The sequence below is a fragment of the Piliocolobus tephrosceles genome, chromosome 16 (genome assembly GCF_002776525.5).
Source record: "Piliocolobus tephrosceles isolate RC106 chromosome 16, ASM277652v3, whole genome shotgun sequence".
NCBI classification, from domain to species: Eukaryota; Metazoa; Chordata; class Mammalia; order Primates; family Cercopithecidae; genus Piliocolobus; species Piliocolobus tephrosceles.
Genome location: NC_045449.1, coordinates 30810053 through 30835778, shown reverse-complemented (window position 1 = coordinate 30835778; position 25726 = coordinate 30810053). Strand labels below are relative to the sequence as shown.

General features: G+C 42.3%; 1 protein-coding gene across 3 annotated transcripts in view; it reads left to right on the top strand.

Moving 5' to 3' along the window:
• TADA2A (transcriptional adaptor 2A) overlaps positions 1 to 25726 on the top strand; it is a 74491-nt gene that overhangs the window by 37701 nt on the left and 11064 nt on the right. For 2 of the 3 annotated variants that reach the window (XM_023204712.2, XM_023204715.2), the window contains 4 exons: positions 13420 to 13483; positions 16967 to 17010; positions 22361 to 22471; positions 24576 to 24647. In XM_023204712.2, coding sequence (XP_023060480.1) covers positions 13420 to 13483; positions 16967 to 17010; positions 22361 to 22471; positions 24576 to 24647 — 291 coding nt within the window. The remainder of the gene's footprint in view (positions 1 to 13419; positions 13484 to 16966; positions 17011 to 22360; positions 22472 to 24575; positions 24648 to 25726) is intronic. The other variant, XM_023204713.2, reaches the window with a different exon arrangement.

The window sequence follows — 25726 nt, the reverse complement described above, 5'->3', positions numbered from 1 at the left end:
GAACTGGTACACGGTCCCTAAAAGGGGAACTTGATTCTTTTCTCTCCATAGAAGAGCTGCCTGGATATTTGTTATACCAGATCTAAGATAAAGAAATAGTCCTCGGCCGGGCGCGGTGGCTCAAGCCTGTAATCCCAGCACTTTGGGAGGCCGAGACGGGCGGATCACGAGGTCAGGAGATCGAGACCATCCTGGCTAACACGGTGAAACCCCGTCTCTACAAAAAAAAAATACAAAAAACTAGCTGGGCAAGGTGGCGGGCGCCTGTAGTCCCAGCTACTCGGGAGGCTGAGGCAGGAGAATGTCATAAACCCGGGAGGCGGAGCTTGCAGTGAGCTGAGATCCGGCCACTGCACTCCAGCCCGGGCGACAGAGCCAGAGACTGTCTCAAAAAAAAAAAAGAAAAAAGAAATAGTCCTCATAAAAATTTTACCTTAAGAAATTTTTCTCTACACATTTCTTGAGCAGTGGGTTTTTTTTTTTTTTTTGGCAAAATTTTATTCCTCCTTTTCTCCCACACAACTTTAAGGAAAGTCAAACTGACGCAGATTGAACTAAAAGAGGAAAGCTTGAAAGCAAACTACTTTAGCATTAACTAAATCCATTGTATTTGTTCAGTCTTCCATGTGAGTCTCATCAATCCCAGTGACTCATGTTGTCTTTTCTCACCTCTTGTGGTGTTCTCTTTGAAGGTAGTATGCAGACTGCCATTCAGTATTTCTCCTCATACACACCAGCTTTAATTAAAATGGTGTTGTTTTCTGGCTTGTACCTTTCTTACAGAACGCCAGACTACTCTGTGCAAAAGGGGCAGCTTCATAAATATAATTCTTTTAGATTCTGCTCAAAAATACCAAATTTTTGGCTGGGCATGGTGGCTCACACCTATAATCCTAGCACTTTGGGAGGCTGAGGCTGGATGATCACTTGAGGCCAGGAGTTCAATACCAGCCTGGGCAACACAGTGAGACCCTGTCTCTAAAAAAACCCTTAAAACAAATTTTATAAATATTATTATTGTTTTTCCTCCTCCTTCCTGCTTTTTATTTTTACTTATATATTTATTTCTTACAGAATTTTAAAGTCAACATCTATAATGTTAATAATGGCTCGACTTGCTGAATCACTTCTCTAGAGCCTAATCTAAGGTTTTCATTCCTACTTTCCAACATTACTAAGAAAACTGTAGTAATGGTCAGTATTTAATTTCATTCTTCATTCTTCGTAGGAGCAGGGCTTGCAGTTCCTTCTAGTTCACTTGAGGTCCTTTTTGTAATTTAGTGGAGATAAAAAGAAACAAGCGATTGTCAGCAAATTATAGTTCAGTTAGCTTTTCAAACCCATAACATACTTTAGTGTAGTCTCCCTGAAGTTTCTATAGCCCTGTAAATTATTTTTCATTTGAGCTATAACTGAAACTTTTTAATCTTTATACATAGTAGCTTTAATACAACATAAATAATAATTCTTTCCCTCTACCCCATAGTAAACTATAAGACGTTTATATGAGTGCTTTTATTTATTTATTTTTTTTGTGACAGAGTCTTACTCTGTCACCCAGGCTGGAGCGCAGTAGCGTATCTCGGCTCACTGCAACTTCTGCCTCTCAGGCTTAAATGATTCTCGTGCCTCAGCCTCTGGCGAAGCTGGAATTAGTGCCACCATGCCTGGCTAATTTTTATATTTTTAGTAGAGATGGGATTTTGCCATGTTTGCAAGGCTGGTCTCAAACTCTTGGCCTTAACTGATCTGCCCATCTCTGCCCCCCAAAGGGCTGGGATTACAGGGGTGAGCCACCGCGTCCGGCCCTAAATGAATGCTTTTAAAAAGATGATAACACTTTAGATTTGGGTATGGTGGCTCACACCTGTAATCCTAACACTTTGGGAGGCCAAAGCGGGAGGATTTCTTGAGCCCAGGAGTTCAAGATCAGCCTAGACAACAAAGTGAGACCCCCACCTCTAAAAAATAAAAAAGATGATAACATTTTAAAGAAGCTTGTCAGCACTGCAGATCAAAGGAATGACTTGTTCATGCCACAGAGAGGTATTTCGTTTACAGCTCTGAGTTCTTATAGTAGCTCCTGTGGCAACGTGACCATGTCCAGGGGCATATTGTCCCTGAGCTGTCACTCCCAGAACACTCAGTGAAGTGCACTAGGAGCCCATGGAAAGTCAGGAAGGAATAAAAAGACTTTATAAGCACACCTGGAACAGAGAGGGGGCACAGATTTTGTGGAAATCAGGACACTGATTCAGCCTCTGGCTTGCTTCTGAGTCATGGTATAATCATGAGTAAGTCCTTGGAATCTTGCCCCCTGTTTCTTTTTGTCCTCTGCCATTAAAGAAGAGGTGACACTGATTAGTCAGAGTGTAAATGTCTCTAATGAAACATGGTACATAATTCAGATTCGTGTTATTACCATTCCATTATACCATTATACTCTTAATATTACTGAGCATTAACAACATTATTTTTATGGTTCCTCATTTAGAACTACTAGAAGGTTGCAGACTGTCTGGGTTTTGTATTTAGAACCTATCCAGAATATTGGCTGATGCCACCAAGACCTTTTCCTCACCCACACAAAGATTTTGCCTTGAATCATGGAATTTGTTTAATAAATTTGATTTGTATGGTTCATTGCACACAATGGAGGGATAATTGCCTTGCAACCATACCAGAAGGCTTTCAGAATGTATTTCAAATGGATACTGCGAGTGAAGCAGTATCCAAGGAAAAATAAGGAAGTTCCGTGATCCCTAATTGGTACTTACTCATATTTTATTGAAATAAGTGGAAATGTTTGGTTCAGAAAGAGAGATAGAGAAGACTCATATCTTAGAACTCTCTTGTCTCATGTATGTTGTGAGATCTCAGTGCACATGCTTAGTGTAGTTCCTTCTTGCTGCCATCTCTTTCCTCATCTCCTTTCATTTGTAAAAATTCTTCCTAAATTTTTGGAGTACTCTTTCTCTGAGTGTCTCAGCATCCTAAAGTCCTGGTTGTAGTGTCTTCTAAGTCATTGTTGCCCCATAACCCAGGCAAGCAAGAGGTATGATGAGCTCCTCCTATGGGTTGGGTCTGTGTTTCCAATACTTCTCAGGGTTGCACCTTAGTACAGTTCACAATTTCTTCTCCCTCTGTCTGGAAAGGTAATTTCAGCAAGTTGTCAATCCTAGGCGTGTATCTGTGGACCCCTTCACCTCCCACTGTAGTTTTCAAATTGTATTTCTTTGGCGCATATTATTAGCCTTTAGATCCTTTAATAATTAGTAGAGCAGAGGTCCAGCTTGATCTCTGTATATTCACCTACTGGCAGTTCCTTTCGCTTTATAGTGATTTCACTTTTTTTTTTTTTTTGAGACGGAGTCCTGCTCTGTCGCCCAGGCTGGAGTTCAGTGGCGCGATCTCGGCTCACTGCAAGCTCCTCCAAGCTCCGCCTCCTGGGTTCACGCCATTCTCCTGCCTCAGCCTCCTAAGTAGCTGGGACTACAGGCGCCCGCCACCACACCTGGCTAATTGTTTGTAATTTTAGTAGAGACGTGGTTTCACCGTGTTAGCCAGGATGGTCTCGATCTCCTGACCTCGTGATCCACCCACCTCAACCTCTCAAAGTGCTGAGATTACAGGTGTGAGCCACCATGCCAGGCCTGATTTCACTGTTTTATACATAGGATATTTTAGACATGAATACTATCAATAATAATTGCTAATACATACAGCATTTACTATTAGTTACCATTCTAAACCCTTCATATATATTAAGTCATTTAATCCTCAAAACCTTATGAGTTGCATATTATTATTATCCTCATTTTATGGATGAGGACATTGAAGCATAGAAAGGTTAGATAACTTGTCTGAGATCATATAGCCAGCAAGAGGTAGAGTCATCCCCAAGTCTGCGTTCTTTATACTGTGCAATACTTAACTGTCTTTACAATCTTGATTTTTTTTTTTTTTTTTTTTGAGACAGGGTCACGCCCTGTTGCCCAGGCTAGAGTGCAGTGGCACAATCATGACTCACTGCAGCCTCAACCTCCTGGGCTCAAACTGTCCTCTCACCTCAGCACCTGAGTAGCTGTGACCACAGGTGTGTACCATCACACCTGGCTAATTTTTAAAATTTTTTTGTAGAGACAGGGTCTCCCTATTATTGCCCAGGCTCAACTTTGAATGTTTGTTGCTGTTTCATTTTTGTGAGATTTCACATTTATTACCTTCTATAGCTTTAAAACATTCCTGAGGAATATATATTTTCCAGTTTTACATTCAGGGAAGCAGACAAGTTAAATAATTTGCCTAATCCAGGGATATCTAATCTGTTGGCTTCCCTGGCCCACATTGAAAGAAGAAGAATTGTCCTGGGCCACACATATAACACATTAACGATAGCTGATGAGCTAAGAAGAAAAAAACAAACTAACTCATAATGTCTTAAGAAAGTTTACGAATTTGTATTGGGCTGCATTCAAAGCCGTCCTGGGCTGCATGTGACTCATGAGCCGAGGGTTGGATAAGCTTGGCCTAATGCTTCCTAGTTGCTGACTTTAGCCATTAGATCACATGATCTTCCCTTCACAAAATTATTTGTGTGCATCTTGGCCAAAAGCTTGGGGGAAATGACTTAAAAAGTGTTGCCTCTGGGGAATACCTGTGTCACAGGTTTCTACTTATTTGGTTGCAGTAGGGATTTTGATTGGCTTCCCTGCAGTTAAGGCCTCTGAGTTAGTTTTCTTGCCAAGCAAGCAGTAAGTGCCTTCTGTCAAGAAAACAGAAACATGTTGTTAGCTATTTTGAACAATGTTAGAAATACATTGCAGTGGGAAGGAGCTGCCTCTGACTTCTGCCCACTTCTTGAAATATTTTAAGGCTAGCCGTTTGGAAATTTTATCAGTCTCCAGTATAATCACAGGGAGACTATGCTTCCCCCAAAGCTGAGCTTTCAGGGGCTTTGTAGCAATGGACAAATTACAGGTGATTTTGGTTGGTTGGTTGGTTGGTTGGTTGGTTGGTTGGTTGGTTGGTTGGTTTGTAATGATCTCTGGTTCTCTGTTTGCCAGCTTATACTGCAGCTTCCAGCTGCTTTAAGTAGACTGTGAACAAGTGATTCTCATTCTTGTAGATTGTGCCTTCTCATTTCTGTTCTGCCTGCTGTGCTGTGGTCCTCCCTAGGTTATTCATACAGTTAAGATCTTGTATTCAGTTGCTGCTATCTGAGTATGCTCAGAGATAGCATCAAAATGAATTTTTCTCTGGGAGAATTCCAGTTCTCCTCCCATTTGCTCCTATGTGTTTCTTTTCTTCCTTTTGTTCTCCAGAGCCAGTTGTACAAGTTTAACCTACTGAAATGATCAAACTGTAGTACCAATTATCAGCAGTATTTATTTAGAGGCTTTTTTTTTTTTTTTTTTTTAAAGAAACAGAGTCACATTCTGTTGCCCAGGCTGGAATGCAGTGGTACAATCTTTAGCTCACTGTAGCCTTGAATTCCTGGGCTCAAATGATCTTCCGTCCTTAGCCTCGCAAGTAGCTAGGACAACAGGCACACGCTACCACACCTGGCTAATTTATAAAAAAAATTTTTGTAGAGACAGAATCTCAATGTGTTGCCCAAGCTGGTCTTAAAATTACTGGCCTCAAGCGATCCTCCCACCTCAGCTTCCCAAAGTGCTGGGATTACAGGGTTTTTTTGTTTTGTTTTGTTTGTTTGTTTTGAGACACCCTCTGTAGCCCAGGTTGGAGTGCAGTGGTGCAATCTTAGCTCACTGCGGCCTCTGCCTCCCAGGCTGGAGCGATTCTCCTACCTCAACCTCCCAAGTAGCTGGGACTACAGGCACATACCACAATGTCTGACTAATTTTTTGGTACATTTTTGTAGAGACAGGGTTTCACTATGTTGCCCAGGCTGGTCTCAAACTCCTAAGCTGAAGCCATCTGCCCACCTCGGTTTCTCAAAGTGCTGGGATTACGGGTGTGAGCCACCATGCCTGGCCTTTTTTTTTTTTTTTTTTTTGAGGCGGAGTCTCGCTCTGTCGCCCGGACTGGAGTGCAGTGGCCGGATCTCAGCTCACTGCAAGCTCTGCCTCCCGGGTTTATGCCATTCTCCTGCCTCAGCCTCCGGAGTAGCTGGGACTACAGGCGCCCGCCACCTCGCCCGGCTAGTTTTTGTATTTTTAGTAGAGACGGGGTTTCACCGTGTTAGCCAGGATGGTCTCGATCTCCTGACCTCGTGATCCGCCCGTCTCGGCCTCCCAAAGTGCTGGGATTACAGGCTTGAGCCACCGCGCCCGGCCCCAACCTGGCCTTTTTTAAAAATTAAATCACTCCCACATAAATCTCAGGAAACAACATGGCATGTTGTGTCTTACAAAAATCACAGAAATGGGCCTGGTGCTGTGGCTCACGCCTGTAATCCCAGCACTTTGGGAGGCTGAAACAGCTAAATCACCTGAGGTCAGGAGTTTGAAATCAGCCTGGCCAACACGGTGAAACCCCATCTCTACTAAAAATAGAAAAATTAGCCAAGTGTGGTGGCGGGCTCCTGTAATCCCAGCTACCTGGGAGGTGGGAACAGGAGAATTGCTTGAACCTGGGAGACAGAGGTTGCAGTGACCTAAGACTGCACTGTTGCACTTCAGCCTGGGCGACAAGAGCGAAACTGTCTCAGAAATAAAAAATAAATCGCAAAAATGTTCTGTTAAAATTAGCGGTAATTTTTTTTTTTTTTTTTTTTTTTTGAGATGGAGTCTCGCTCTGTCGCCCAGGCTGGAGTGCAGTGGCCGGATCTCAGCTCACTGCAAGCTCCGCCTCCCGGGTTTACGCCATTCTCCTGCCTCAGCCTCCTGAGTAGCTGGGACTACAGGCGCCCGCCACCACGACCGACTAGTTTTTGGTATTCTTTAGTAGAGACGGGGTTTCACCGTGTTAACCAGGATGGTCTCGATCTCCTGACCTCATGATCCGCCCATCTGGGCCTCCCAAAGTGCTGGGATTACAGGCTTGAGCCACAGTGCCCGGCCAGTTAGCGGTAATTTTACTGGCTCTCTAAGACATTTTCTTTCCTATTAAATTCATCTTACTGGGTAGATAAATGAGATAAGGCTTATAAAGATCCTGAAATATGGCCAGGTATGGTGGCTCACACCTGTATTCCCAGCACTTTGGGAGGCCAAGGCGTTGGATCACTTGAAATCAGGAGTTGCAGACTAGCCTGGCCAACATGGCGAAACCCCGTCTCTACTAAAAATACAAAAATTATCTGGGTATGGTGGCATGCACTTGTAATCCCAGTTACTTGGGAGATTGAGGCAGGAGAATGCCTTGAATCTGGGAGGTGAAGGTTGCAGTGAGCTGAGATCATGCCACCGCACTCCAGCCTAGGAGACAGAGCTAGACTCCATCTCAGAAAAAAAAAAAGATCCTGAAATATGGTAAGTACTCAGTGTGTTTTAGCTATCATTATTGTATTTGTTTCCCTTTCTGCCTTGAACTGTTGACTTCCTAATCCTTCCTTTCTCTTAAGAGATAAAGTCCACTGTAAAACTTGTATTTGGTTATACTGTATGTCAGAGGCACTTTCTATCCTTGTTTCTACCCACCACTTCTACCCATAGGCTTGTAAAGTGTATCTCCACCAGCATAGCATTCTAAAGCCCATCATTCCACAGCAACTGTGTTATAAAACAATGACAGGTATAGGCATTCTATGATAGCTGGACTTTTATATGTAACAACCATATAAATCAAGAAATATTTCATTTGTAGAAAGAGTTCTGCTACCTAAAAAAAAGAGTTTGAAAACTATTGCCTTAAATCTTGGACCTGACAGTATTGAATTATTTTTAGTTTGTGGGCAGGATAAGGAAAAATAAACCAGTGTTGTTTAAATATTTGAACTTGTTAGAAATGAACAAAACGAATCCATGGTAGTTAATTTTTCTTTTTTACCCTTAAACTTTTAAAAATACTGCATTTCCTCACCTCTTCAGATTATCCAGATAGGACTTAGGTTATTTTTATCTCAGACCCAAGGGAGAATGGCCTGGATAAAGAACTCCTGGACATCTCCCAGTGTGATTGAAGTTACATACATATATATAGGACATCTGCTCATAACCCAGCATGTAAGATTTTGGTATTGAACTTTCCAGTCTAAGAATATCCTTCAGATGAGGACATGTAGAGAGAGAGAGAGAAAAAAAAAAAAGAGAGTATCTTAAGGGCAGGTAGCAGTGAGATGCACAGTAATGAGTCGGTATGTGGTATCAGAATTTATTTCTGTTACCTTATCAGGGTCATTAACAGTGCATCTCAGGATTGTACATTGCTCAATTTTTGTTTGCTTTCATGTAATAAAAGAAATTGTTGATTCTAATAAGCCATTGTTTTCTGTTCTTTTATTTGATTGGTCCCACTTTTTTTCTACCCTAACATCTACTTCCAGCAGAAGTGTGGCTTCCAGTTGTTCCATGGAGGCACCTTCAGGGACTACTTCTGAGAAAGGCAGCTGGAGCTAAAACAGGCAGAAGGGGTTCAGCTAGAGCAGATTCGACTTATCTGTTCCAAATAAGATTTTATTTGAACATACAGTTTAAAACTTACTGTAGTAGAACATGTAAATAATGTGTTGACTCATTGCCCCCATGGGCTAAACTGGAACTTGGATCTCACATTCTTTGGATGAGGAATGAAATTGTATTACTCTTCAGAGTTAATCAGCATTCCAGAGGCTCTAGGCTCTATTTTGGATTCAAGCTTACTACCTTGAAAGAACTGATTCTTTTTTTTTTGAGACAGAGTTTTACTCTTGTTGCCCAGGCTGGAGTGCAGTGGTGTGATCTCGGCTCACTGCAACCTCCGTCTCCTGGGTTCAAGCGATTCTCCTGCCTCAGCCTCTTGAGTAGCTGGGATTACAGGCACCCACTACCACACCCAGCTAATTTTTTGTATTTTTTAGTAGAGACAGGGTTTTGCCATGTTGGCCAGGCTGGTCTTGAACTCCTGACCTCAGGTGATCCACCTGCCTTAGCCTCCCAAAGTGCTGGGATTACAGGTGTGAGCCACCGCGCCCAGCTGAAAGAACTGATTCTAATACGTAGCCAAATTCTTTGTTACAAAGGCTGGTATGTTATTAGAAATTATATTACCTAGCATTGAGCCCCTGGAGCTTCTGCCCTGAAAGTTGAGCTGTGCAGTTTCAGCAGGTACAAGATCTACCCCAGACACAAGAGGCGCTATGCCAGGACTGATGGCAAGGTTTTCCAGTTCCTTAGTGCGAAATGTAAGGGCATTCCTTTCTTTCTTTTCTTTCTTTTTTCTTTTTTTTGGAGTCTCGCTCTGTCGCCCAGGCTGGAGTGCAGTGGCGTGATCTCGGCTCACTGCCACCTCCACCTCCTGGGTTCAAGCAATTCTCTGCCTCAGCCTCCTGAGCCTCCTGAATAGCTGGGATTACAGGTGCCCGCCACCACGCCCGGCTAATTTTTGTATTTTTAGTAGAGATGGGGTTTCACCATCTTGGCCAGGCTGGTCTTGAACTTCTGACCTCATGATCCACCTGCCTTGGCCTCCCAAAGTGCTGAGATTACGAGTGTGAGCCACTGTGCCTGGCCAAGGGCATTCCTTTTAGGGAATCCTCAGCAGATAAACTGGTCCTCTACAGAAGAAAGCATAAAAAAGGGACACTTGGAAGAAATTCAAAAGAAAAGAACCTGCTGAGCAGTCAAATTCCAGAGGGCCATTACTGGTGCATCTCTTGCTAATATAGTGGCCAAGAGGAATGAGAAACATGAAGTTAAAAAGGCTCAATGAAAACAAGCTAGCAGGGCTGCTAAGGAAGCAAAAAAGGCTAAGCTAGCATCTAAAAAGACCGCAATGGCTGCTGCTAAGGCAGCAGCTACACAAAAGATTGTGAAGCCTGTGAAAGTGTGAGCTCCCCGAGTTGGTTCAAAATACCAGGTTGACAGATCAGATGCTTAAAGATTGGACTATAAAAAAATATAAATTATATTACCTAACATTTGTATAATGTATTTTAGTTTTTCAGAGGACACATGGCAGGTTATATTGTGCTATAGAGCCTCTTCCACAAATACATTCAGTAATTAAAACAAAAAACACCAAACTCTCAACATACACAAAGCTTAATTCATAAGTTATTAAGAAAATTTCAGATTCTATCGCAATCATTAAATCTCAAGGTGCTTTCAGAATCCGTGAGAAGAAAGGTTTAATGTAGCATAGTGCTAAGTTTTGCATTACTCATATTTTCTTCTAGCGTTGTTACTATCTGGCATTCATTTCTTAACCCTAGAGGTCTTCTGGTTATTAAAAAAAAAAAAACTGTGGGAGTTTTTTGCTTCTGAAGTTTTTTTGTTTGTTTGTTTGTTTTTGAGACGGAGTCTCACTCTGTCGCCCAGGCTGGAGTGCAGTGGCGTGATCTCAGCCCACTGCAAGCTCCATCTACTGGGTTCAGGCCATTCTCCTGCCTCAGCCTCCTGAGTAGCTGGACTACAGGTGCCCGCCAGCACTCCTGGCTAATTTTTTGTGTTTGTAGTAGAGACAAGGTTTCACCTTGTTAGCCAGGATAGTCTTGATCTCCTGACCTCGTGACCCACCTGCCTCGGCCTCCCAAAGTGCTGGGATTACAGGCATGAGCCGTGCGCCCAGCCGCTTATGATGTTTTTTAAAATACACATTTCATTTTCAATTAAGGCAGATTTAGAATTATAGCATTAACACAGAAAAATTGTCTAAAAAACATTTAGATAATTTCAGTGTTTTTCCTACTTGGAAGTGATAGGCAACAAGAATGGGGCCAGGTGCAGTAGCTCACCCTTGTAATTCCAGAACTTCGGGAGGCTGAAGCGGGTAAATTACTTGAGGTCAGGAGTTCAAAACCAGCCTGGCCAACATGGCGAAACCTTGTCTCTACTAAAAATACAAAAATTAGCCAGGTGCGGTGGTGCACACCTGTAATCCCAGCTACTCGGGAGGCTGAGGCAGGAGAATCCCTTGAACCTGGGAGGCAGAGGTTGCGGTGAGCCGAGCACCCCTGCACTCCAGCCTGGGCAACAGAGTAAGACTCCATCTCGAAAAAAAAAAAAAAAAAAAAATGCGTGGAAAGGTAGGCATAATCAAGACAGTAAATAGTCTTGTGTAACATGCAAGAGTTTGAACTGTATGTGGATGGGAAGCCACTGAAGAATTATAAGCTAGGGAATTACACCATTACATTGTGCTTTAAAATATTTCTCAAGTACCGTTTGGAAGGGATGAGTTTCTCAAGTACCGTTTGGAAGGGATGAGTTAGAGTAACGCAAGAATGGAGTCAATAAGTAATGATGCCTCTCCTACAAGATAGCATGAAGATGACAGGAGAGACAAGATGCCTGAGCTAGGGAATAGGGTTAGGGATGAAGGGATGAATCTGAGAGATGTAAGTGTGAAGTGCAGTGTGGCTAAGACTCATTGACTATGGAGGGGAAGGAGGAAGAATCCAGATTGAGTTCTGTCTTGGACAGCTATCTTTACTGTGATGCAGTTATCCAATATAGGAGTTTTATAGGATAGGAAAGGGGTAGAATATAAGTTTGCAACTGAAGGCCATGTGAGTAATGATACCAGTAGGAACTGGAGCTTAAAATGGATATTGAGTTTGAAATTACACATTTTGATGGTACTTGGACACACAGAAGTAGAGGAGTTTATAGGACTAAGGTGAGGGGTAAAAAGAAATTAGAACAGAACCTTCGGAGCTCTGAAGATGGAAAGAGTGGCTAGGGAAAGAAAGAACCAGAACTATTGTACTTATTAAAACTTTTACTATTTACAGCCTCTTTCCTCCTTATCTCTGTGTCTTTAACATAAGACTAAAGCCAGGAAAGGATTGGGTCCCCGGAAACCAAGCAGGGCTTTTATACTGCTTAGGGTACTTGATGGAACTTTTCACTACAAAATGCGAAACTCTACACTCTAAACAGTTGCTGCTTCCCAGCTGAAAACTCGCACATGTCTACACTGTACCTTTATTCACATTAGTCTTGCCTTGACATTCTCTTACTCCTGTGCAGTTAAGACCATGATAGATATTCTTTTTTTTTTTTTTTTTTGAGATGGAGCCTCGCTGTAACACCCAGGCTGGAATGTAGTGGCGCCATCTCAGCTCACTGCAACCTCTACTTCCCGGGTTCAAGTGATTCTCCTGCCTCAGCCTTTCGAGTAGCCGGGACTACAGGCACTTGCCACCATGTCTAGCCAATATTTGTATCTTTAGTAAAGACAGGCTTTCACCATATTGGCTGGGCTGATCTCGAACTCCTGACTTCAAGTGATCCACCCACCTCGGTGGATGGATTATAGGTGTGAGCCACTGCGCCCGACCAACATTCTGTTTTTTTGAGACGGAGTCTCACTGTGTTGCCCCAGGCTGGAGTACAGTGGCATGATCTCAGCTTACTGCAACCTCACCCCCTGGCTTTGAGTGATTGATTCTCCCACCTCAGCCTGACGAGTAGCTGGGATTACAGGTACCTGCCATCATGCCCGGCTAATTTTTGTATTTTTGTAGATTCGGGGTTTTACCATGTTGGCCAGGCTGGTCTTAAAATCCTGACCTCAGGTGATCCACCTGTCTCAGCCTCCCAAAGTGCTGGGATTACAGGTGTGAACCGCCACGCCCAGCCCAATATTCATTCTTATGAGTACTCTAATTGATGCAATTTCTAGCCCATGTATTACTGAAGATCAGATATTCACTATGTATAGTAATAGATACATAACAATGTCCAAAAAAGGTATTTAATAGCAGAATTTTTTTTAACTTTTATTTTAAATTCAGGGGTACATATGCAGGTATATTACGTAGGTAAACTTGTGTCATAGAGTTTGTTATACAGATTATTGCATCATCCAGGTATTAAGCCTAGTACCCATTAGTTGTTTTTCCTGATCCTCTCCCTCCTCCCACCCTCCACCCTCTGATAGGCCCCAGTGTGTGTTATTCCCCTCTACGTGTCCATGTGTTCTCATCATTTAGTTCCACGCTTAAAAGGAAGAACATGTGGTATTTGGTTTTCTGTTCCTGTGTTAGTTTGCTAAGGATAATGGCCTCCAGCTCCGTTCACATCCTGGCAAAGGACCTGATCTTACTCATTTTTATGACTGCAGAAAGCAGAAATTATAATCTGAGTAATGCCATAAGATATATAAATAGGGGAAAAATTACCTTATTTACTGATAGAGAAATTCATTATGCAGGAATATTTTTATGTTTTCTAGACTAGTGAGTGTGGAGTAATTAGCAATATGAAGTTCAAAGTTTGGGTAAAAGGTTTATTTTTGTCTTGGTTTTATTTATTTATATTATATATATATATGTGATGTGTATATATAGTATATGTATGAATTTATTTGTAGCTCTGAAGATGGCTGTGGTAGATATCTATCATTCCAGGTTAAAGGAGAGACAAAGACGAAAAAAGTAAGTATAATAAACCATCCTGGACTCCTTTCAGCTTTGGATTATTGTTTTGTATGCGTGTGTGTGTGTGTGTGTGAGAGAGAGAGAGAGAGACAAGGTCTCACTCGGTTGCCCAGGCTGGAGAGCAGCGGCACAATCATGGCTCACTGCAGCCTCAACCTCCCAGGCTCAATCAATTCTCCCACCTCAGCCTCCTGAGCATGTGGGACTACAGCAGTGCACCACCATGCCTGGCTAATTTTTTGTGTTTTTTGTAGATACGGGATTTTGCTATGTTGTTTTGCTATGTTGGCCAGGCTGGTCTCAAACTCCTGGACTTAAGTGATCCTCCCTCCTCGGCTCCCAAAGTGTTAGGATTGCAGGCATGAGCCACTGTGCCTGGCCTCAGCTTTGAGTGATTGACCACATATAGTCCATGAGAGAATGCTCCACTTGTGGCTCATCTTTTGACCTTGGAGAAGACTCTTACCCTCCTTAGTCCTCAATTTTTCCATCTCTCAAATGAGGATAATAATTCCTGTGTTATTTTTATATCCTCTGTCCTTATCCTTTATTGACGTTATGATGAACAATGAATAATATGGGTACACTGTTTTAAGCTTTTTGAAGTAAAAGAACAAGATAAAGTAAAGGCATGAAGACATTATTGTTACACTTTTTTTTTTTAATATTTGTGAATCATTCTTTGCTTTTTCTTTTTTTTTTTTGAGATGGAGTCTTGTTCTGTCACCCAGGCTGGAGTGTAGTGGTGTGATCTCAGCTCACTGCAAGCTCTGCCTCCTGGGTTCATGTGATTCTCCTGCCTCAGCCTCCCGAGTGGCTGGGACTATAGGTGTGCACCACCACGCCTGGCTAATTTTTGCATTTTTAATAGAGATGGGGTTTTGCCATGTTGGCCAGGTTGGTCTCGAACTCCCCCCCTTAAGTGATCCATCCCCCTCTGCCTCCCAAAGTGCTGGGATTACAGGCATGAACCACCGTGTTCCTTTTTTTTTTTTTTTTTTTGGTTAAGTAAGAGACAGAGTCTCATACTTAACTCTGTCACCCAGGCTGGAGTGCAGTGGCACTATCATGACTCACTGCAGTCTCCAACTCCTGGGCTCAAACAATCCTCCCACCTTAGCCTCCCAAGTAGTTAGGACTACAGGTGCGCACCACCACACTTGGCTAATTTTAAAACCTTTTTTTTTTTTTAGTCCGGGTGTGGTGGCTCACGCCTGTAATCCCAGCACTTTGGGAGGCCGAGGCTGGTGGATCACTTGAGGTCAGGAATTCAAGACCAGCCTGGCCAACATGGTGAAACCCTGTGTCTACTACAAATACAAAACTTAGCTGGGGGTGGTGGCGCACACCTGTAGTCCCAGCTACTTGGGAGGCTGAGGCAGGAGAATTGCTTGAACCTGGGAGGCGGAGGTTGCAGTTAGCCAAGATTGCACCACTGCACTCCAGCCTGGGCGACAGAGTGAGACTCTGTCTCAAAAAAAAAACTTTTTTTGAAATGGGGTCTCACAATGTTGCCTGGGCTGGTCCGGAACTCCTAGGCTCAAGGCATCCTACCACCTTGGCCTCCCAGAGTGCTGGAATTACAGATGTGAGCCACTGCACTCGGCCTGTTAGGCTTTTATATTTGATTTTTAGTTTTTATTTTATTATTATTATTTTTGAGACAGTCTTGATCCGTCACCCAGGCTGGAGTGCAATGATGTGATCTTGGCTCACTGCAGCATCCGCCTCTTGAGTTCAAGCAATTATCATGCCTCAGCCTCCCAAGTAGCTGGGACTACAGGCACGTGCCATCATGCCCAGCTAATTTTTTTGTTTTTAGTAGAGGCACGGTTTCGCCATGTTGGCCAGGATGGTCTCAAACTCCTGGCCTCTGGTGATCCGCCCACCTTAGCCTCCCAAAGTGCTGGGATTATAGGCATGAGCCACTGCACCCAGCCCTGTTGTGCTTTGTTAATGGTCTCTTTCTAACTGTTCATTTTTTTATGAGAAGTCGTTCATCTAAAAGGATTTCAAAGGAATTCCGAACAAGTTTCAAGCATACTGGTTATTCCTGTCTTTGCAACATATCAAAAAGTATACATTCAGACTTAGAAATTATGGATCTCAGACCCCTGTTGGTTTCAGAGAAGAGTATGCAGAGGGTATAAGTGTGCTGGTGTGTGTATATATGTGTAGGCATGTATTTAACTGTGGTGTTACTAACTGTAGAGACAGTAGTATCTCAGCAGTGAAAAGGAGAGAAGCGAGGTATGGTAGCATGAACCTCTAGTCCTAGCTACTTGGGAGGCTAAGGTGAGAGGATAACTTGAGCCTAGGAGTTCAAGGCCAGTCTGGGCAACAGAGGAAGACCCCATCTCTAAAAGAAAAAGTAAAAGAAAAGAAAGAGGGACTTGCAATTCACTCTGGAGGAACTAAGATGTGATCTAAAGCAGCAGCCCTCAACCTTTTTGGCATCAGGGAGCGGTTTCATGGAAGACAGTTTTTCCATGGATGTCTGGGGGCTGGAATGGTTTTGGGATGAAACTGTTCTACCTCAGATCATCAGGCATTGGTTAGATTCTCATAAGGAGCACACAACCTAGATCTTTCACATGAGCAGTTCACAATAGGGATTGTGCTCCTGTGAGAATCTAATGCTGCTGTTCATCTGACAGGAGGCAGAGCTCAGGTGGTAAAGCTGCTCACCTGCTGTGCAGCCTGGTTCCTAACTGGCCCATGGCCCAGGGACTGGGGACCCCTGATCTAAAGTAAAACTTACTCTCTGCATGTCCGGAGTTCGCTTCCATGAAATGCTGAAGAAGCATACCCAGTTGCTCCTATGAGAAACTTCATTGCTAGTTACGAATACCTCTGGTATAAATCAGATTCAAGACACATAACTTTGCCTGGTTTAAATTCTCTTTTGCTTAAAACATAGTTCGAGCTAGAGAGTATTGTAGATCTCGGTTGTTGATGTTGCTATCAAATCTTTTGTTTTATGATGCCCTTTCATTAAACATGCCCAATATTTATTTCTAGTACCGTCAAAGTGTTGTGTGAATGCACAGTTGTAAATGTTGAATATGTGATCATGATGCCCTTTTACAGTTAGCAGATTTCTCTAAAATGGCTGTTCTCAATTATTCCCACAAGCTGAATAGATTAATTTTATGACATGAACAGAGATTCCTTTCGGTTTCATCTTAAGTGACAGACATGTTTTTCAGCATTTGTGAGTGGTTATTGATTCATTCATTCATTCAGCAAATAGTCATGGAGAGTCTACTATACGCAAGAAGAGGAAAAACCTGTGATGCCTGAGAGTCTAAAATTGTGTTAGTGATTCACTGACCTGCAGAAGTTTGTGAGAGTGACTTCTTTGGACCTCTGTATTCCACCTCAGCATGTTTAAGAGGTCTGATGACAGCTATATATGGAAAGCATTAGTAAATGTGAAAATAATTCTAATGCACAAATTATTGTGGCTTTTCATTCTAGAATTATAAGAGACCATGGATTAATCAACCTTAGAAAGTTTCAATGTAAGTATTAGCAGTTTTCTTTATTTTACAATTTTTTTTCCAATATTATGAATAATTTTAAAATCATGTATTGTAGTTCTTAATCCAAGTTGCATATTAGCCTGGCTATCACTCCAGATTAATTAAGTAAGAATCTCTAGGGTTGGAGGCACAGCATCTGCGTTTTTTTTTTCTTTTTTGAGATGGAGTCTCACTTTGTCACCCAGGCTGGAGTGCAGTGGCGCGATCTCAGCTCACTGCAACCTCCACCTCCTGGGTTCATGCCATTCTCCTGCCTCAGCCTACCGAATAGCTGGGACTATAGGTGCCTGTCACTACACCTGGCTAATTTTTTTGTATTTTTAGTAGAGACAGCGTTTCACCGTGTTAGCCAGGATAGTCTCGATCTCCTGACCTCGTGATCCACCTACCTCGGCCTCCCAAAGTGCTGGGATTACAGGTGTGAGCCACCATGCCTGGACAGCCTCTGCGTTTTTAAAGTCTTCGGGAAATTCTGATCCATAGTGAGAGTTTAAAAGTATTAATTGGGGACCATGCGCAATGGCTCTTGCCTGTAAGAGGTGGGCGGATCACGAGGTTAGGAGATCAAGACCATCCTGGCTAACAAGGTGAAACCCTATCTCTACTAAAAATACAAAAAAAAATTAGCCAGGCGTGGTGGCACACACCTGTAATCCCAGCTACTTGGGAGGCTGAGGCAGGAGAATCACTTGAACCCAGGAGGTGAAGGTTGCAGTGAGCCGAGATCATGCCACTGCACTCAAGGCTGGGCGACAGAGTGAGACTTGGTCTCAAAAATAAATAAATAAATAAATAAACAGATAAATGTATTTATAGTCAACAAAACTTGTATTAAAATTCTTTTTTAAAAATTTGTATAGTAATTACAGTGTGAATATTAATGAATCATTTTCTGGATAGAGTCATGTTTTGCAACTATGTGTTAAGCATAACATAACCTTAAGGTTGTAAAAATATTTTAGATAAATAACAGAAAGTGATCTTTATTTTGGATGGTTGTAGGCAGACAAATGATATTTAATATTATATGATGGTGATAAAAATACATACAGTGATTTTTTTTTTTTTTTTTTTTTTTTGAGGCGGAGTCTCGCTCTGTCGCCCGGGCTGGAGTGCAGTGGCCGGATCTCAGCTCACTGCAAGCTCTGCCTCCCGGGTTTATGCCATTCTCCTGCCTCAGCCTCCGGAGTAGCTGGGACTACAGGCGCCCGCCACCTCGCCCGGCTAGTTTGCCAGGATGGTCTCGATCTCCTGACCTCGTGATCCGCCCGTCTCGGCCTCCCAAAGTGCTGGGATTACAGGCTTGAGCCACCGCGCCCGGCCCATACAGTGATTTTTAAAATAAATGCCACCTTTGACCTTACTGTGGTTTTTTGTTTTTTAAGAGACAAGGTCTTGCACTATTGCCCAGGATGGAGTGCAGTGGCATGATGGTATCTTGCTGCAGCCTTGAAGTCCTAGGTGCAAGTGATACTCCCACCTCAGCCTCCTTATTACAGGCTCGAGCTATCATGTCTGGTCTTTGCTATTTTAAATATCAGAGATACCTAAGCAGAGCAGAAAAAGTCCCTGTACTTTGTCTTCTTCCACAACATAGAGTCTTCCACAAATAAGAAGGATGATATCATAATAATAATCACAATGTTTGTATTAAAATATTTGTAATAGTTGTGTGTCATAATATTCTTTTTTTGTAAAGAATAACCTAATGGTTAGGTTTGTACAATAACCTAATGGTTATTGTAAAACATATCCTAGTTGATAGATTCTTGTAGGGGTATTTCTTTAATAATCCATAGCATTACAGGGTTCAGTCAACAAGGTTGTGTCTTTTTAGTCTAAAGGAATATCTAGCCAGGCATGGTGGCTTGCGCCTATAATCCCAGCTACTTGGGAGACTGAGGCATTGGATCACTTGAACCCGGGAGTTCAAGGCTGCAGTGAGCTATAATCATGTCACTGCACTCCAGCCTGGGCAACAGAAAATCTATATATTTTTTTAAAATATAGCCATGATCATAAGTATGTTACATTTTAGGTCCTTTATTATTTATTTATTTTTTGAGACAGGGTCTCACTCCAGTTGCCCAGGCTGGAGTGCATGGCTCAGCTCACTGCAGTCTCCACCTCCCAGGCTCAGGTGGATTCTCCCACCTCAGCCTCCCAAGTAGCTGGGATTATAGGCATGTGCCACCACGCCCAGCTAATTTTTTGTATTTTTAGTAGAGACGGGGTTTCGCCATGTTGTCCAGGCTGGTCTTGAGCTCCTTGGACTCAAGCAGTCTGCCCACCTCGACCTCCTAGAGTGCTGGGATTATGGGTGTGAGCCACCATGCCTTCCTTATTTCTTTTTCACTTTATGTTACATATTTTTCAAGTTACACTTTATGTTACATATTTTTCAAGAATATCAGTTTTTATAGATTACATAATATGTACTTTTAATAGTTATGTTGTATATATACATGTAAGAGATATAATTATATGCTTAACTTCTCTCTTTAGGTATTTAGCTTGTTTTGAGTTCTTTTAATCATTACATAAATAATGCTATGATGAACTTGTGAATAAAGCTTTGTCATTATTTAGGATTTTTTTAAAGGTAGATTTTTAGAAGTGGGATTAATACATCTAAAATTATGACCACTAAAAATTATTGATGCCTGCTGCCAAGTTGCTTTCCAAAAGATGGTTGTATTAATTTCAGTTTCTTCTAGCAGTGTATGAGATTCCCTAGTGAACCCCATCCTTATCAAGACCCGTGGATCTGCAAAAATAATTCAGGATCAGATTAATTGATCGTGTTCTAGTAGCCACAGTAGTAGGTTCTCTACCTGAATTCCTGGGTTTTCCATAATAGTCCAGTTAATTTTTGATCTTTACTCCTTGTAGACATTGACTCCTAAATAAATTCTGTTTTCAACTGATAGAGGTCAGTTTGGCTTCATTATTCTGTTATCTATATTTTTTCAAACAGAGGGCTGAGGGGAAGCTCTGTTGCTTCTGAGAGTATAGAAGTAGCGTGTGCAATGTAGTTTCAGAGGTTTTCAGCTGCCATTATACTGAATGTACAATTGACCTTAATATGGTAGGCAGGGTTTTTTTTTCTTCAAATTTAAAATTTTTACTCCATATTCTTCTGCTTTGTTTTTTGTTGTTGTTGGTTTTTTTTTTTTTTTTTTTTCAAATGAGCTATGGCTGCTCCTTAAATCAGCTTCTAGGATTTTTGGGTAAGAATATCTCCTGCAAGAGAAGAGATTCACCTAAAAAGAGGACTTAGTTTAAATAGCGGTCATAGGCTGGGCGTGGTGGCTCCCAGCACTTTGGGAGGTTGAGGCAGGAGGAATGATTGACCCTAGGAGTTAAAGACCAGCCTGGGCAACATAGGGAGATACCCATCTCTGTATAAAAAAGCCAAGCATGGGGGCATGTGCCTGTAGTCCCAGGTATTTGGGAGGCTAAGGTGAGAGAATCTCTTGAGCCTGGGATGTTGAGGCTACAGTGAACTGTGATTGTGCCACTGCACTCCAGCCTGGGAAACACAGCGAGACCCTATCTCAAAAATAAAAAATAAAAAGGCCGGATGCAGTGGCTCACGCCTGTAATCCCAGTCCTTTGAGAGGCTGAGGCAGGCGGATCATGATGTCAGGAGATCGAGACCATCCTGGTCAACATGATAAAGCCCCATCTCTACTAAAAAATAAATCAGCCAGGCGTGGTGATGTGTGCCTGTAGTCCCAGCTACTCAGGAGGCTGAGGCAGGAGAATCGCTTGAACCCAGGAGGCGGAGGTTGCAGTGAGCTGAGATCGTGCCACTGCACTCCAGCCTGGGTGACACAGCGAGACTCTGTCTCAAAAAAATAAAAATAAAAAAGCAAGCTATGAAAAAATAATAGCTGTCATAAATGAAAGGCTGTATCTTTTGTCCAAGAGTAGATAGAACTAACCTAATTACTGATTGAAATGACCCAAGTAGCAGTTTGAGAGTTCCTGACTGCTCCAATCTACCAGTTATTGTTAGTCAGTTTTACTCTCCCGTCTTCTTTGCAGATATGTCTTTAGATTAGATGTTTGGTCAGTAGTGATCCCCAGAGTTGCTGCTCTGGTGTCTCTGCATGATATTTGCATGACAGTTGTCAAATATAACTTCATTAGCAGTAAATTAAGTTGTAGTAGTTAATTTAGTTTAGAGAAAGGCAAAATGACCCGTATGAAGGATGAAAAAAATACATATCTTGCTTGAGGATGTGTAGGTGGTACATGCAAGAAATCACACCTTTTCTCAGCTAATGGGAAATCTTCTGGATGGATTATTTTGTCTGTAGCTTCCTTGTTTTCCTGTGGGAGTTAATACCATAAATTTTGGCCATAATTCTTCCTAAGAATGTAAGATCTGCCTTTAATTGTCTTGTCCATTACTGCCAGCAGTTCCTGCCCCTGTGAAGTTAAAAGATAGTGAGGTGGCTAGGCATGGTGGCTTATGCCTGTAATCCTAGCACTTTGGGAGGCCAAGGCAGGCCAAGATTGCCTGAGTTCAGGTGTTCAAAACCAGCCTGGCCAAGATGGTGAAACCCCGTCTCTACTAAAATACAAAAAATTAGCCGAGCATGGCAGCGTGCCTGTAATCCCAGCTACTTGGGAGGCTGAGACAGGAAAATTGCTTGAACCTGGGAGGCGGAGGTTGCAGTGAGCTGAGATCGCACCATTGTACTCCAGCCTGGGCCACAGAGCAAGACTCCATGTCAAAAAAAATAAAAGAAAGGTGGCTGGGCGCGGTGGCTCACGCATGTAATCCCAGCGCTTTGGGAGGCCGAGGTGGGCGGATCACTTGAGGTCAAGAGTTCAAGACCAGCCTGGCCAACGTGGTGAAACCCCATCTCTACTAAAAATTCAAAAATTAGCTGGGCATGGTGGCAGGTGTCTGTATAATCCCAGCTACTTTGGGAGGTTGAGGTAGGAGAATTGCTTGAACCCAGGAGACTGAGGTTGCAGTGTGCTGAGATCACACCACTGCACTCAAGCCTAGGAGACAGAGTGAGACTCCATCTCAAACAAAAAAAAAAACAGTAGATGTGGGAGATTAGTAATGCTCAGTGGTGGAGACGATCTCCAATGATAACAACATCCCTGTGGAACAGTTGCTGTGGTGCTGTCATTATGATTAGTGTTTTGCATTCTTGGCTTTCCTGTTTGCTTCCTGTCATGGATAAGTTAGTCATGTGAGGTTATGAATAATGTTCTTCTATTTTACTAATTATTAAAAAAAATGCTGAAAACTTAGGGATCCTTACATTTCCTATGACACATTTATGTTTTATTTTCTCTGTAGTAATGGAACGGCGATATCCCAAGGAGGTCCAGGACCTTTATGAAACAATGAGGCGATTTGCAAGAATTGTGGGGCCAGTGGAACATGACAAATTCATTGAAAGCCATGCATGTAGGTGGTTTTTGAGCCTTAAGCAGTATTTGTGTGTGTATGTTTATATAAATAGGAGAGATAATGATGTGTTTTATTCGGAGTTCTCTAAATAAATAAATGGATATTTCTCTCTTTGTTCCCCTTTATTTCCATGAGACAAATTTGGGACTATGGGGGTAGCAGAAGAGAGGTTTAAAAGCCCTAATGGCTTCCCCCATTGCCCCAGATAAACAATAATTTAGTAGTTTTTCTCCCTACTTTTAAGTAGAGATAATAATATGATGAACTCCCATGTATCCATCATCCAGCTTCAGCAGTTTTCAACACATGACCAGTCTGGTTTCATCTTTACCACCCACTCTCCCCTCTTGCCCTCGACTGGATTATTCTGAAGCAAATCTCAGACATCATTTTATTTTGTTCATAAATATTTTAATATTAAAAGTAGTTTTAAAAATGAGGACAGAGACGGATAGCTTGTGGAGATAGTACTTCCGTCGTTCTCTTGCCTTTCTGTGGTATTTGTGTGAGAGCTTTACCTAGTTACCATTTGATTTTTCACTATAAAAAATTAAAAGTTGTGAGGAGGCCGGGCGTGGCGGCTCACACCCGTAATCACAGCACTTTGGAAGGCCGAGGCAAGAGGATCGTTTGAGTCCAGGAGTTCGAGACCAATCTGGGCAACATACTAAAACTCCATCTCTACAAAAATACAAAAGTTAGCCAGGCATGGTAGTGCACACCTGTAGTCTCAGCTACTTTGGAGGCTGAGGTGGGAGGATTGCTTGAACCTGGGTAGCGGAGGTTGTCGTGAGCCGAAATCATGCCACTGCACTCCAGCCTGAGCGACAGAGCGCGACCCTGTTTCAAAACAAAAAACAAAATGTTAGTATGGCAGTAAGGCCTAGATTGTTAAAATAATATGGACTCTGGCTTATTCTGTACCTTTCATCATGACATTTGTGTATGTGGCCTCTTAAGTTTAGTTCTGGTGGGGGGACTCTACTAAGGCCCTTTTTCTCATCATGAAAATATTTCTTACGTAGCATTGCAGACATTTTTCTGAGCCAGGTTGATTGTCCTCACTAAACACCTTGTTTTGTTGGCGTTCTTTGTGTGGTTTGTACCAGGTGACTGATCCTTTACTTCCTGTCCCAGTTTGGGACACACCCCTGGTTTATGTGTCACTCCAAAGAACTACACTCCATGGATTGTCCAGGCTCTTCCTTCATTCTCTGTTTCAAAAAAGCAACCAAGTTAGAATGATTTATCACATAATAACCCAAACAGTACAACCTGATCTGTATGCTCAGAGGAGGCAGAAAGAAACCTTTGGTTTATGGAAAACACAATGCACTTTTGTTCCTCTAGGAATAAAGCTGTAAAGAAACTTACAGGGGCTTGCGCACAGAGCTTTTGTCCTTCCCTTGCATCAGGGCCACGTCAAGTAATAGGTTTCATAAAAGAACTTGGTCATGTGGGTGGAACTTTTAACAGAAGATAGTTAGAGCAGGGAAACTTGCTTGTTAAAAAAAATTATATTTGGCCAGGTGCGGTGGCTCATTCCTGTAATGTCAGCACTTTGGGAGGCCGAGGTGGGTGGATCACCTGAGGTCAGGAGTTTGAGACCAGCCTGGCCAGTATGGCAAAACCCCATCTCTACTAAAAATACAACAATTAGCCGGGTGTGGTGGTGGATGTCTGTAATCCCAGCTACTCAGGTTGCTGAGGCAGGGAGAATCGCTTGAACCTGGGAGGTGGAGGTTGCATTGTAATCGTGCCATTACACTCCAGCCTGGATGACAGAGCGAGACTCTGTCTCAAAAAAAAAAAAAAAATTTGTTACTTTTGTAGACAAATGAATTCAACCATTTCACTAAGTTTTCTAGAAGACAGTTCCAGCTGCTGCCTCTGGAGACAGCAGCTGGAAGACAGCTGGAGTAGGTTTTCCTCAGCTCTTGGGTAAAATTTCTAATGAGAAGTTACCAACAAGTAGGATTCTCCAAATGAACTTACCTAGTCTTATAAGGCAGAATTAATGAAAACGCTCAATAGCAAAAGTGCTCACTGATGTTGCTTTTATTTTTGTAATTTTTTCCTTCATTCCTTTTGGGGAAAACAGTGGAATTTGAACTCCGAAGGGAAATCAAGAGGCTCCAAGAATACAGGACAGCAGGCATTACCAATTTTTGTAGTAAGTATGCTTCAGCTACATACCGTACCTGAGGGCAAGTGTCTTCCAAACACACAGAGGAAGTCTCTGAGTTGTTGTGAATTTTTTTTAAAACACAAGCTATTCTTTACCAGAATGCTTTAAATCTTTCCAGTAAAGTTTTGGCTACTTAATCCCTATAAATACCTTTATATAGATTATCTTTGGTAAAATAAAAGTTATGAGACAAAGGAAAGAGAGGTGCTGCTTTAGATTTAGGATTCTGCCAAGGCTCTTTTAAAAAAAAGAATCTTGGGCCGGGTGCAGTGACTCACGCCTGTAATCCCAGCACTTTAGGAGGCCAAGGCAGGTGGGTCACTTGAGTCCAGGAGTTCGAAACCAGCCTGACCAACATGATGAAAGCCCATCTCTACTAAAAATACAAAAATTAGGCATTGTGGTACACACCTTTAATCCCAACTACTCGGAAGGCTGAGGCACAAGAATCGCTTGAACCTGAGAAGCAGAGGTTGTAGTGAGCTGAGATCGTGCCACTGTACTCCAGCCTGGGCGGCAGAGGGAGAGTCTGTTTCAAAAAAAAAAAAAAAAAAAAAAAGGATGTCATCACCCTTTTCAAATTTAATGATACATGGCCTTAGCATTTTTATAAAATAATAAAATAATGAAGCTTCAACTGGCTCTAGGTGCTTGCATCCCAGTTACTTGGGGTAGTGACAATAATTATATTATTAGCAGCTAACATCTATCAGATGTTTACCATGTACCAGTCTCTATGCTAACGTTTCACTTGGATCAAGTCACTGAATTCTCATGACAAACTTACAAAGTACCGTTACTTCCATTTAGTGAAGAAATTAAGGTATAAAGAGGTTACAGAGCTAGTTAGTACTAGAACCAGGTTGTAACAGACAGTGTATTATAGTAGTTAAGAGCTTGGGTCTAGACTTAAAAAGCTTGAGTATAAGTTTTGGCTCTCCATTTTACCAGCTCTGCAATGTGATTCTATCTACATTTCTTTTTCTTTCCTTTTTTTCTTTTTTTCCCTAGAGACTGAGTCTTGCTATGTTGCCCAGGCTGATCTCAAACTCCTGGCCTCAAGC